This window comes from Antrostomus carolinensis, unplaced genomic scaffold, assembly GCF_000700745.2.
Source record: "Antrostomus carolinensis isolate BGI_N321 unplaced genomic scaffold, ASM70074v2 scaffold7433, whole genome shotgun sequence".
In the NCBI taxonomy this organism is placed as follows: domain Eukaryota; kingdom Metazoa; phylum Chordata; class Aves; order Caprimulgiformes; family Caprimulgidae; genus Antrostomus; species Antrostomus carolinensis.
Genome location: NW_010303115.1, coordinates 18,020 through 32,614, shown reverse-complemented (window position 1 = coordinate 32,614; position 14,595 = coordinate 18,020). Strand labels below are relative to the sequence as shown.

Here is a 14,595-nt window from a genome sequence, read left to right as displayed (position 1 = left end):
GTGAAGAAACATTGTACAAGACTTAAGGGGCAGAAAAAAACAACACCAAAAAACCCCACCAAAAAATCAAAAGCTGGATTTCTAGAATGACAGTGCATAAAAACTGTGCATGGCTGAATATACAGAACCTTGATAGCTTTGGGTTTTGGTTGGGTTTTTTTTCTATATGGAAATGAAACTGAGAAAGATGAATGGAGGTTTGCTTAGACATAGGAGGTTACGTGGCCACCTCTCTTTACTGTGAAATGTATGCAAACCTAGCACAGGTCAGATAAAATCCTGGATTTTTACAGCCTTCTTGAAAGTTGGGGAAGGTCAACCTGGGTTCGTATTGTGCTCCCAGGTGGAATCGCCACGACTTCCATTGCACATTCACATACTAGTGAAGCATTTACTGCTGACTGGTGTATTTCTTGTCTGGATGAAGATGCTCTTTCACCCCACTCACCTTCCCTGTTTTTCCCACAGGCTGCGAGAACACCACCGTGCTGCAATTAAGGTGATTCGTAGGATGCAGTATTTTGTGGCAAAGAAAAAGTTTCAGGTGAGTTGTGAATAGAAAGCTCCTTTTCTAAATAAACCCTTTTTATTCTCCTGATTCATTGTTTCTTTTAGAAACTTAAGAGAGACTAACACAATTCATTGCAGTAATGGTGAGCTACACCCACCATTCTCTTCTTCCTTCAATAGGGTGGTTGTTTAGCAGCAGGTTAGTCAACTGTGGATGCACTGGAGATAGGCTGAACTCCTGAAATGCAGTCTGAATTAAAATGTTATTTTCTGCTAATGGACTTGACCCTTAACCCTCTGTTATCGCCGGCTCTTTCTCCCAGTGCAAACATTCTCATATGTCTCCATTAATTCTGAGCTGTGTGTTACTGTCATGACGAATCAGTAGGATTAGGGATTAAAATACTACCTCAACCTTGTTTCTGTCTCTTACTCAGTGATAATGAAGTTCTGATAAGAAACCGGGGTGGAAATTTGTTAGTGTGTTGGAAAGTTTCTCCTTCTTTTTCCTTTCCCCCGCCGCTGCATAGGCAGGAGACCTCCATCCCAGTTTGGGAGGTATCAGTTCTCTTCGCTCCTCTAGCCCTCACTGACACACATTTCCTTGTGCCACTTCACTTGCTGTGATATTTCGATGCCATAAGTATTTAACAGTAGCTAATTAACCTTGTTACCTGGTCTGAATAAAATGTTCTGACTGCAAACTTTCTAAGAACGTGGTTTCTAAATCTTTTTCTTTAATCCAGTAAGAACGTGTCAACAGCCTTCAGTTTGAGTTAAACCGGATGAATATATATATATACATATATGTAAGGAATATATTAATTTATTTTAAATTAATTAATAAGGGACAATCTCCAGAGAATAGACTTCTTCACAACTGAAAATGCAAAGAAAGAGAGGGGCTTAACTGCCCACATCCATTTTTATATATGACCTCACGACTACTGCTTATAGTAGACTCAAAAGCTTTCCCACCCTTAGCCTAGACCCCCCAAAAAGGGATAGTGTCATTTTCCTTCGAATTTGAAGGGTGGAAAGTTTAGGATCAAAAAGATTGTGATGATGACTAACAGTCCAAGAGACCATTGTTCCTGTAAGGTGATGCTTTCTGCTGCTTCAAAACCGTGATTCTGACTTCCTGATTGAAATTTAGAAGCACTGCTTGAAATCTTCAGCAATTTTCTACTTTGAATCTCTTTATTTTTACTAAAGTTCATGAGCTAATTTATGGCTAAGGCTTTCTGAGCTTTTCAGAAATTTGTTTCGGTTATGTATAACATATTCAAACTGTCATCATTTAGGTTAAACTCTCCCATATCCAGGTTTTTCTTGCAGGGAGTGCTTTCAGAAAGTTCCTGTTAGCACATTTCACCTGTTATTTTTATTAGACTAAATGCAGGAAAGGCACAATGTCTGGATTACTTGAGAATAAATTTTATAGTCATTTTGTTGAGAAGCTCCTTAACACTTGCTGGCCAGCGCTTGTAACTTGGCAAGGGACATGACCCATTCCAGTGATGTGTCCACTGCTGTTCTGTGAAAAAATGCCTAAATGTGACCAGTTCCATTAAACTTTTAATTTATTCTCATTTTAAAACCTGATTGTGATCCTTTGTTCCATGGTAATTACTGAATCATTGCTCTCATAAATTTAGATCATAAAATATTTGTCATGGTATTAACTAAACTGCTTAGAAACAAGAAATCTACAGGTTAGATATCTACCTCCCAAGTGGTATTTGTCAAAAACAGATTTGGAAAATGCCTGAACACTGTGTGCAACACTATCCACCTGGCAAATAAATGAAACTCCCCTGCGGCAGATGACTTGATAGAAGCTGAAAAAGCATTTGACTGAATAGAATGGGACTATTCAGCTCAAACTAAAAACTTGTTTGTACTCGGTATCCCGGTTGCTAATCTGACTGCTCAGTTGTACTCTCACTTTTGCAGCTGCAAAAGACCTGGTCTTGGCCATCTACAAAATCCCTCAACAAGGTTGTCTCTCATCCTTCTTTAGTCGTCTTTCTTCTTCCCGAGCTATCAATATTAGCTGTTACTAAAGGGCTAAAATTGCCAGTTAGGCTGAAGTGAAATGTATCTCAAGTCACTCCTGAGCACAAGTGATAGGCTGCTGCTTCTGTCAGGAGCAGAGTCTCCCGATAGGAAAGTATGGGAGATATCTGATACTTCTCCATAATTTCTGAATACAAGGTTATGACTGAGTTTAAAAATTTGGAGACCACCAAAGGTACAGTTTTCAAAAGCACCTGAGTAACTTAATGCACAAAGTCACCTTGAAATTCAAGCCACAAGGTGCTTTTGAAAATCTCTCCTGTAATTAAGAGATAACCACTGTCATTATTCTTTCCTCAAAAGTATATTGTAAATCTGCTTTGTTCTATTGTATGCAGATAAAATAGTCATAAGAAATTAAAGTTTAAACGTGTGCCAAGTAATGACTACACAGTTTCTAATAACCGGTCCAATGCAATATCTGAAATTAAGGTAAAGCAGAAGATGCATTTTAACAATATATCTTTCAGCATTTAAGAGTTCTGTGTAGCTGTTTTCTGGTAGATATTTGCCTTCTAAGCTTTTTGTGTTTATGTGAAATGTATCTTCCTAAGAGAAAATTCAGATTTTTATTTTTTTTTTAAATAATTATTAAAAAAAATGCAAAGTTCACTTGAAGTCCATTAAGACTATTCATGCTTAAAATTAGCTGGAACAGTAATTTTAAGCATGAAGTCAGTAATTGCAAGGCCAGCACTTAAAATGAGTATTTTTTAGAGAAGCCTCTGAAGCTTTTGAGGAAGGGAAGCGTAGGAAGAAGGAGAGGAAGAGGAAAATTTTGCAAAATAGGTCCCAGCATGAACCCAGTGTGGCTCTTAAACTACACCAGCTGTTTGCAGGATACACCTGTATGTCTAAATTTGCCTAGATACTTTTTTTTTTTAATAACAGGGGTTGATGGCACCACAAGGACAAATGTCAGTTAGAAAGCAGAGCCTTCCTGTTAAAAAAAGTTAAATAAAATAAATAAAGAGAACCTAAACAAGGATACAAAGACATTTCAAAGGACATGTGAAGCAATTATTTGTGAAGCATCACACTTGGGCCTCATTTCCTCTTTAAAAGAAGAGAAGTTTATGCTCTCTAAAGTCCAGCTTTGAATATAGTCCGTATATGATGATGTCCATGTAAGAACCCAGCATAATATTAAAAAGCATTAATACCTTTTTATGGATGTGTTTATGCTCTTGTAAAGTCTGTAGGGCTGTTTTAAATTGTGTAGGAAAGATCATGTTCTACTAGTAGTCAGCGCAGGTCCTGTGCTTCGGTTAAGATGAATGGCTCACAGTTAAGAAAGGATTCTGTAGATTATTGGGAAAACAGTACTGAGAAATTAATGGTTTTCTAGGCTTTGTTCACCCCATCTACCAAAAATGAATTTCATATATTAGACGTAAATCAGATGCCTTTGGCACAATCTAACCTTAAAACTGAATTTCAGAGAGAAAATGGCCATACGCGGTTGTTCCATTAGCTGGATTCATGAGTAAATAACCTTTGTGTTCCAATTAGGAAAGTTTCTAAATGTCTTATGACTTAGGCACGTGGATACAATTGTGATATCCATCACAGACCCAGAGACCAGGGATGTGATCTGACTTCCCATTGTCATTTTGAAATCTTTTTTTTTTTTTCCTCTTTACATATAAATTCTTCCTGTTGAGTAAATCTGTTTCCTTCTAAAATATGTTTTTAACTTGTGTTATGTTTTCTACCATGGCAAATATTCTATACATAGCATAAACTAAAAATACAGGTTGCAGTTCCACTGGTGACGTGAATAACTGTTGCCTGGTTTGTTACAATTTCACTGGAAAATCTTGCATTTGTAGTCTTATAATTAATCATCTTATGTAATTCATTTGTCATGGTATGAATCACGAATTGTGTGTGTAATCTTTTCTAATCTCCATACTGGGCTGTACCAAACAATGTAGTTCAGAGTGTCCTGTGCTTCAAAAAGGTTGTTCTACCCATTTTATTTGTCTGTTATTTGGTTACATTTCCCAGAAATTCCTCTCCCTTTCCCGGATCTGCCTCCGTGCACATGCAGTTACTGGGGAGAACAACAGCCAGCAGTGCACATTTCATATTTGGCATTTTCTTTTGTGCCTTTTGCAAACTTTCATACATGATGGGGGAAATTTTAACTCATTTAAGAAGATTTTTGCTGTGAATATTGATTTATTAACAGAGGGATGAAAGTAAAGAAGAGAAGTTAAGGAAACCTGTGGGTCTGGCTTTTACTTTTGCTTCTTCAATATTCATCCATTGCCTGCTGCAGGTTTTTCTTCCCTTTACAGAACTAACATGTCAGTATCAGGAGTATTTTCCCCTGAAAGATCAGCTTTCATTATGAATTAATTGCAGAATAATCAGTACTGATTATTAAATAATTAAATACCCTGTATTTAATTATTATTAAGACAGGTATTAAATACCCTGTCCTACTCAGAAATTAAGCTTCATCCATAAATTCTATTTAATCCAGGTTTTCAGTTCTTGTTTTAAAGAGAAAGAGGCAGCCTAGTAAATAAAAAATAAGCAGGGACATCCCTACTCTTTCAGACACCTGCATCAGAGCATGAGGACGGCAGGAGAAGGCTCTGCCTCTTTATTCTTACTGAACAGCTTTTCCAAACCTGGAGTTTTCAAGCTGATCTTGCAGATTTCTCTCTTGCTTATTTATAGTACAAAAAGAATCCAAGAATTCATTTTTTTAATATCATCCTGTTTACAGTACTAGTCCATGGAAAGACTTATGGGCTTATGTTGAATCATATTTCTTTCTCTGTGGATGTAGTTATGATTTATATGTGCGTAAGCAGTCGGGGTTCTTGGGAATTCTTCTGGGTGCTCTTTGGTTAGATTGAAGCAATTCCCATTCCTGTTTAACCTCCCACTAGAGAGTATCTCACATTCACCCAGGGTTTGCAGTTGGCTTTAAGGAATCCAACAGACTGAAATATAATTTGTTTAATGAAGTGATATTATTAAAGTAATGATTATTAGAGCAATGATTCCTAAAATGTGGGAGGTACCGCCCAGGTAGGTGCAGGGGACTGCATGAAGGTACCACAGCCTGGTTTTGTATTGTGTCCTGCTTTCCTTTGGCTTAAAACAGAAGGTATTTGTGGCATGGAATTGAGGAAAACCTGCAGCATGTGAAATAAGGCTAAGCAGTGTAGAGTCATCTCCTGCTTTCGAAGTACAGGTGACAAAATATTTCTGAGTCCTCAAATGGGATGACAATTTAGTACGTTAGAAGCTACCACTGTAAACTTGTTTCCTTGTTCTCAAAAGACTCAAGAAAGGAAAAATTGTAACTCAGTGTTACCAAGGTTTTTATCAACCTTGAAAATCATCTGTAGAGTATCTATCGACAGCATCATGAGTGAGTCAGAAATATAGAATCACAGGTGGTTTGGGTTGGAAGGGACCTTTCAAGGCCAACCAGTCCAGCCCCCCTGCAGTGAGCAGGGACATCTTCAACCTATTCAGGTTGCTCAGAGCCCCGTCCAACCTGACCTTGAATGTTTCCAGGGATGAGGCTTCTACCACCTCCCTGGGCAACCTGTGCCAGTGTTTCACCAACCTCATCATAAAAAATGTCTTATATCTAGTCTTAATCTACTCTCTTGTAGTTTAAAACCATGACCCTTTGTCCTATTGCTACAGGCCCTGCTAAAAAGTCTGTTTTCTACAAAATCATAAGTTCAGGTGTTACTGTTCAGTCTAATGGGTGATGTTTACACTCTACTATTCTCCTCTCCTCTCTTCTCTCCTCTTCTCTCTCCTCAGTTGTCTTAGAGCTCCGTTGCTGCTTCTCATATGTAGCTCGGGCACTGACTGGACTCAAGTTTCCAGGTGTAGGATTAAGATATTTTTAATTTGTCGCTGCACTTCGACAAGTTAATTCCCTTACTTTCCAGTTAGTGTTGGTGTTTACTGGTTAAAAATATGGTTTTTATCTTTAATACTACACAAAAGTGCTTTTATTACTAAGAGGTCAGATTAAGACTTTCCCAGGTACGAAGTGCAAATTGCAAACACTGGCCTTTCTCCCTTGTTGTTCCTTGTGCCCATATTTTCCCAGTACTTCCCAGTAGACTTGAAAGCTCAGCCAGTCTTTCTGGAAGAGCAAATCAGTCATGCACCTTCAGCCAGGACTCTGCTTTGGCCTTCCCATGGTAAGAGCTGAACTGAGATCTCCAGCTGTCTTGCTGCTTATTGAGAACAAGGGCTTACATGTGTGAAAGACTTCTGTACCCTTCGGTGGCTGAGGAGTATGGACCTTATTTCCAGAAGAAACTAAAGAGACTGCAAACTTCTGAGCAAAGTACCAGATACACTTTTTTGGCCCCAAGTTCTTTTGGCCTCAAGTTTGGTGGATAATCTCTTGAAAGGCCCAAAAACCTGCAGTAACAAAAAGGTGAATAAAATCAGAACTGTCATAATTATTCCACAAAAAATGTATGATCATGGCAACAATCAAAATATCTCAAATGTTTACACAGTGTTAAAAGCAGTTAAAAGAACTTAATGTTTACTCTTGAAAAACATCTACATTAACATAGACCATTCCTGTGGCTTAAAGACATGGTTTTTGTTTTTGATTTTACAGCAAGCTAGAAAGCCCTACGATGTCCGAGATGTTATTGAGCAATATTCCCAGGGTCATCTCAACCTGATGGTGCGGATCAAGGAGTTACAGAGGAGGTATGTCAAGATAGTTCAGTGTCTGTCTCTGTAAACACCAGCAGAAGGATGTTTGTAAATAAGTCAGTGATCTGGGCCGGGGATCAAAAACTGGTGCCATATTGTGCAAACTTACAGAATCACAGGATCATTAAGACTGGAAAAGACCTCTAAGATCATCCAGTCCAACCATCAATTCATCACCACCATGTCCACTGAAACACGTCCATGAGTGCTGCATCTACATTTTTCTTGAACCCCTCCAGGGATGGGGCCTCCACCACTGCCCTGGGCAGCCTGTTCCAATGTCTGACCACTCTTTCAGTGAAGAAATTTTTCCTGATATCCAATCTGAACCTCCCATGGTGCAACTTGAGGCCATTCACTCTCATCCTATCACTGGTTATGTGAAAGAAGAGGCCGACACCCACCTCAATACAACCTCATTTCAGGGAGTTGGAGAGAGCCAGAAGGTCTCCCCTCAGCCTCCTTTTCTCCAGGCTCAACAACCCCAGTTCCCTCAGCCGGGAACTCAGCACACTTGTGCTCCAGACCCTTCCCCAGCTTTGTTGCCCGTCTCTGGACACATTCCAGGACCCTCATGCCCTTCTCGTAGTGAGGGGCCTAAAACTGAACACAGGATGTGAAATGGCATTCAAGTAAAGTTTTCTTTTCACACAGGAAGGAAAAGGTGAAGAGCTTAAAAATCTGATGATGGGGAGTTAAAATTTTCATTATGCTTACCTGGGTTCTTCAGTCCCTGCTAGCTTTGACTATGTGCTGTACTCCCTGTGTGTTAGGGGCTATATTAAACGTACACAGTGAAATACTGTCACCTGCTCTGGTAGAATTGCACTTATGAGCAAACTAGGAGACAACAGATAGATGCAAGAAGTGAGCTGCAGAAGAATGAGGAAAAGAGGAAACAATGCTGTTCACATGGAAAAGCGATGGGCATGGTAGAACTTTGCAGTAGTTAAAGAAGCTAAAGACCAGTCTAAGTCTAATCCCATTTTGTTATTATTTTTTTAATTTCAAACTCTTCTTAGCCCAAAGCAACTGCTTCATTTATAGTGCAAACCAGAACTATTTGAACTTCACTTTGTTTCTCAAGAGGTCTCCCTGCTCCAGCTAGAGAAAGTGAAGATGCTGATCCAGGCTGAAAGCAACTAAAAATGATTCTTTTTGTTTTATAGGCTGGACCAATCCATAGGGAAGCCATCTCTTTTTATCTCCGTCTCAGGTAAGTTAATATGAAGGATGTGTCTAAAGTTAATCTGATGAAGATATAATTAATGGAAAATACTTGTTAAAATACTTTTTATTTTGTTGCCAAATTTTTAAACAGTGACAACCAGTTGCAGTCTGAAGTTTAGGCATCCATAATAGTATTTAGTCATCAGCACCCTTAAAATAGGGTTGTACTTAATTAGCTACTTAAAGCACCTACTTTCACTGCAGTTTGCAAAATGTTGTCTCTGATCTCTCCATATTTTCAATAAAACAGCCTGCTATGATTACAGAGTTCCTGTGAAATCAGTGACATTCTCATAGAGCTTCAATAGCTTTGAAGAGAGACTGGAAAAGGACCACAAAGTACTAAATTTGTTTGCAACGAGTCTGGCCAGTGAAAACTCTCTGTTAATGTCATTTTCAAACTCATGTTTCTGTATGGTTTATAGGAGAAAAAAAAAAGATAAAATGTTACCAAATGCATTGTTCATGTTGCCTGTGGAGTCTTTTACCTAGTGGCAGATGGGTTTTAAATGGCAATTAAAACATTAAGTTGGGAAGTTTTGTCTTCCCAGGTTAAAGCACAAAACTGAAGTTGAAAGTGCCTTAAACTTAAAGGCTATTAAAAACCATGGCGTGGGCTAATGCTATAAAAAGAAACAAAAAGCTGCTTTTAAGGAATAAGAACTACCAGCCTGGCTAAGGTGTTCAGTTACACTGCGTTGGTGGGCTAGTTAAACACACCCTGTTGTGGCTTGCTGCTATTTTGTTATACCACCATAGATTAATTTCAAAATGTTTCTTGTTCCACAGAAAAAAGCAAAGATCGAGGGAATAACACGATTGGTGCCAGGCTGAACAGAGTGGAGGACAAGGTAAGCCTTAGTTAGACTGGCAGTGAATGAGGACATGGTCTGTGATCGAACAGTGCTTGCTTCATAGGATGTGGGGAAAAATTCAGCTTAAAATAGAGTTGAATGTCTGGCTTTTCCAGGTGAAGGAGTATAATTTTTGTGGCAGATTGCATTTGTGATTCTTTCTTGTGATTTTAACAGAATAGGGAAAAAAAAAAACAGACTTTAATTGATTTCGGTCTCTTTTGGGACTAGCTTGGGTTTTTGGTTTTCAGTTGTATATATGACACATGTCTCAATGCTCTACTTCCTTCCTCCACAATAGATAAAAGGCTCTGTTCCTTTAATACCTCAGTATATTATGGTCCCTAAGATTTCCCTTTGATCATTGCTCTGTTATTTATAGAACTCCACCTACAGTTCCTTAGAGCGATAGCAAACCTTGTTCCGTCCTGGTTTTCATTCCTTATGACAAATAGAGTTTCTCCTTTCAAGTGACGTGAAGCAAGAAAAAAAATCAGACTTGTTCTATAATCTCAAATTAACAGTTAAGTGCTTTGTAACCCTTTATTTCAATGCTGGCTGTGCTTGAAAAATTAGATGACAGATGGAGGCTATGTCATTGTTAAAAAATATAAGTTTGCCTGTGTTGGTATTAAGAAAAGAAAGGAAGAGTTAAGACAATGGTTCAAATCCTTATACTAATCTCTTACAGTGATTTGGTGACAGGGTGAAAGAATTTCTTTACTTCAGGATTATTTCACTCATGTATCTAAACTGTTCATTTGGTGTTAAGGAGTGAAAATTTTTCTTGAGAAAAAGAGCTTTCCTGGTGTTTCTTCCACCCCTGGAAGTATGTGATAACCTCCTGAAGGATTTGTTCTGAAGAAATATTCTGCAAAGCAAAAGAGGTTTGGGCAACACATCCCAAAGGATGCGCACTGAGCACCCTCGTCTGTATTGATTCACTTGTGACTTACCAATTCCTTACACATTTCTCCTTAAATATTTAATATAAACTTGAATTATAGTACTCAGAACTGTATGTCAACCTGCTGGAAATAAATGGCATTTTAAAGGGAACAGGTGCCTTTTGGTGTATAGGGTGACACACAGGAGGGGTGAAGTACAAGATAGGAAGGTACAGTGCATTTTGCATGAAGAAGAATCACTGTGCAGTGCTCACTCGGATCGTGGTTGGTAAGTGTTCTTACACATGGAAGCCCTTTCCAGAAAGTTTGAATTGCATTTATTTATTTTCTCTCTCTAATGTCAACTGAAAGTGTGGAACAGTAAAAAAAATGTCTTGTGACTTGTGACAAAGAGCAATGACTTTTCAGTTTGGACAAATAATTCTCAACTGACAGCTAAAATAGCTTCTCAGTGTTAGTTGTAAAATCTCCAACGAGCCTGGGAAAGCTTTGGTGTTGTACTGGCTCAGAGATAAGCAGTTTGGGGGTTATTAATTACTCTTTTTACATCCTTACAAATAAGTATACCGTGAATTTATAGTGACTGTTGGTTTATGTCTTGTAATGGGACTGTAAAACACTCCCTGTTTAATTTTAGTATAGCTGGGTTAAATTTTAGCCTTGTTTTAAGTAACAGACCCTTCTTTCTTTGCAGTTGCATGAGGTCATCTGTGGTTTCAGAGTTGTATGTTATCTGCCCCATACAGCTAGTCCTATCTGCAGGAATTTTATCTGAAAGTAGCTGAAAGGCTAAAAATAGAGAATTTCAGTTGGACTCAGCAAACAGTGGTATACATGACAACACACTGGCAGAGCTGAAGTCACATTTTTTGCTGCAGCTGCAGATGGTGGCCAAAGTTGGGGGGTTTTTTATGTATTTTCTCTCTCTGAGATTGGCCTTCTCTTCCCCATAAAGGACATGGTATGCTTTCAACATACAATTAAACACTTCCTGAGCTGAGTACTATTTAAAGGATATCTATATCAGCTACTTTTTAAGGTGACTACGTATTTTAAACAGTTACATCCCATTTAGTTTCTGAAGGAGAGATTTTCAGGGGTGCAGGCTAGTGTTAGCATCTAACCACCTTTTGTGCATTTGAAAAATCTCCTATAAGTAATATTAAAATGAGCTTTAGCCTTCTGAAATCATTTGGACACTCCTGCTACAGCATGAAATTATGTGGTACTTCCCATGGCACAGGAATAAGCTGAGTTCTTCTAACAGATCTTTTTCGGTGGCTGTTAGTATGCTCCTTGCAGCAGGAGGCTGATATGCAGTTGTCAGAAAGCCTGTGTTACAGGAGAGACAGAAGAAGAGCTGACCTTTCATTTTTTAAACTTATGGATGTCTGCTGTCAACACAGGATCTGCTACGTGAATATCACAGAGGCAGAATCCAATTTTATGTATGTTCTTATAGGCTTTTGAGGAGGTGGATTTTTACAAATAAAGATAATCCCGTTGAGCGTATTTAATCACGTTTCTGGGACATCATGTCACTCTTGCAAAGCTTTTGTCCTTGTGGAACAAGCAAACATGCTCTAGAGGCATATGTATGGCTGGCAGTATAGGGGGGATGGCACCTGAAAAGGACATTTTAAAATTAAAATGCTTAGAGTCAAACAGCAGGTGTATTGACAGGAATTAAGATATTTTATGGTAGAAATCTGAATTTTCAAGTATTGAAATCAGCAAAAAAAAAAAAAAAAGTGTTTTCTTCTTTTAAATTTAGGAACATGTTCACTTGAGGGAGAGAGTCCTGAGAGTCTGTTCATCTTGTGTGCTGAGTGAAACTTTGACCTTGTAATAGAGACAGTTTGTGATAATGTAACTAAAGATTGTTCCCTAATATGCAGAAGCCATACTAAGGAACATAACATGCAAAGGAATCACACTTGCAGGAACCTTCCTGCAGATTCCTTTATGTAGAATTTTTTAATTTTGGCAAGCAACTGAAAAGGTGGTTTTGTAAATGTAACTAGAAACTGCACAGCCTGATAGGCCTTCGTGGAAAGAAATCACAGTCCCATATGTGATCACAGCATATTTTGACTTTGCTGTTGTTCTCTGTGCTTATAAATCTGAGGGTAGCAAAAATAGCAATGGGCCAAGTGTGAGCACGTAGATGCACCAGTCTGGTCCCTCAGATTATGTTGTTGAGCAGAATTACAGCAGCAGATCAATTCATTTGCAGTGACCAGCCTTCTCTCTTTTTATCCTGAAACATCTGTGAATGACTATTCAGCCTACCCTCAAGAAACCTGGCCACTGCTGGCTTGCTACCAAAACCCAAATCCAAACCAGTTTTTCCCAGTAGGCACAGCTGCATGTGCTCAGCCCTCTTCATCCTCACACAGAGAGCTCTGCGTGCTGGTGGTTTAATGCTGGCTGTGCCCAGCAGCTCCATCCAGGAACGAGCCCATGGTGCACTCAAGAACTCCAGGGGGCTACAGCTCCTCTTTTCTTTTCACTGTTTTAATTTTAGCTTGGGTATAAATGACTGTAATGCTAACTTTTTAGAAGAAATTAATCTGTTCTTTTCCAACCTTTTGCCAACTATTAATTTATAACAGGCGTAGCTTACACCTTCAGGTAATCAGTTGGGCTTGTTGCTTGGCTGCCCTAAGAAAATGCAGTCTTAAATATGGGTACTGCACAAAATCATCTAGAATACACAGTGAGGGCTAAAATTGGTGGTCCCTGGACTCTCAACAGTCTGTTGTGCCTACATACCAGACTTCCCTAGATGTCAGTAGGTCCTGCCTGTGGATCTCCCAAAGCAGAATAAGAGAACACACATTTATAAAAAAAACCCCAAAAACCAAACCAAAAAACAATTAAAACCCATTCTGAGCAGTAGACATTAGGCTCTATCCTCTGTTCAGTTGTTTTAAAAATAGGATTTAACCTTTTGCAATTGTTTGAACACTTTAAAAATTGCCTTTTAAGAACAGTTACAGCAATCTAAAGCAATTTTCTGAGTGTCTCTTCTGTAGACTCAGAACTACTCCTGTACCTGACAGTAAGTACAGTATTGGTATCAGTATTGCTAAGGTCACAGCTAAAATCTTATAACAGTCTTTTTCAGCTGTATGGAACATTAGGAGTAATGCTATCTATAGTTAAGTTTTAAGTTCTGGAGATTTAAAAGGAGGTTTCTGTTTATACAAAAGCAATGTAGTAGTGAGTCATGTGACGCCTTTTAATACGAATCCAACAATTCTGCGAGACAATATTAATTCCAAGCATATGCAAAATGCTTACAGCTGAAAATATGAACAGAGAATCATTGCACTTTTTCAGATTTACTTTAAAAGCAGAATGCACCACTTTTTAAATCAGTTAAAAACAAATCTATCATGTGAAAGCATCTACTGTAAAATAGATGCTACAGTCCTGCTTGAGTTGCCTACTGGAAATCTGAACTGATCTTGGAAACCAAAACTGAAAGGAAATTCTCTTTGCACAGTTCTTTTAAGTTCTGGTTATGGTAGTTTGGTTTTCTGTCATCCATCTACAATGATGATTTTTTATTATGATGATCCTATATTCAGTAAAAGTGTATGGATATGATACATATCTGATACATTATTCACTGTGAGTGCTGAGCATAGAACTTCTAAAGAGAAATAAGTGCAAAGGCTTGATTTGAGGTGGCTTTGAGGTGGCTTTCAAAGAGTGGTGGAGACCTGTATGTTACAATATTTATATATGTGGTATGACATTTTCTTCGGCTAAATAATTTTCTGTAGCTGTTTCTCTAGAGCATTGATTCTATCCATATGTGTATTAAGAACCAGTTTGGCTGGAACCCCGTTAGACACAGTCCAGAAGAACAGAATGAGCATTGACAAGTCTAGGTCCAGTTTCTGATTTTACTCTTGCTCTTTCCTGCTCTTGCTTTTTAATCAACTAATAGTTCCCCATTGCAAAAGGTTTCACATCTAACTTATTTCTCTGGTTGATTTGCTCAAAAATATACGAACTTGAATTATATACTGCAGGTGAATTTCACTGTAATCTTAAATTTGCTATTTTATTGTACCACGAGGTAAATTGTAACCATGCCATCTCTAATAATGAACTCTCAGCTCATCCAATGCAGAAAGGTTTAGGATGTGCTCCAGAGCCTATTAAAGGTGGGGGGAGTCTGTCTTTGACCTGGCAGGCTGTGAAGCAGGCCTTGTAATGAAAACATAAGGTAGCCTCCTTGTGCCCACATTTCAGCCTTCCTTCAGCAGGGCAGG

At 38.5% G+C, this 14,595-nt stretch overlaps 1 protein-coding gene across 1 annotated transcript; it reads left to right on the top strand.

Moving 5' to 3' along the window:
- Positions 1 to 468: 468 nt before the first annotated feature.
- On the top strand, positions 469 to 9,395 carry LOC104521865 (potassium voltage-gated channel subfamily KQT member 1-like; the record flags this gene model as incomplete). Its single annotated transcript, XM_010163985.1, has 4 exons — positions 469 to 544; positions 7,214 to 7,308; positions 8,484 to 8,530; positions 9,334 to 9,395. Coding segments are annotated over 4 exons (280 nt in total), but the record flags the coding sequence as incomplete, so codon positions are not given.
- Positions 9,396 to 14,595: the final 5,200 nt, after the last annotated feature.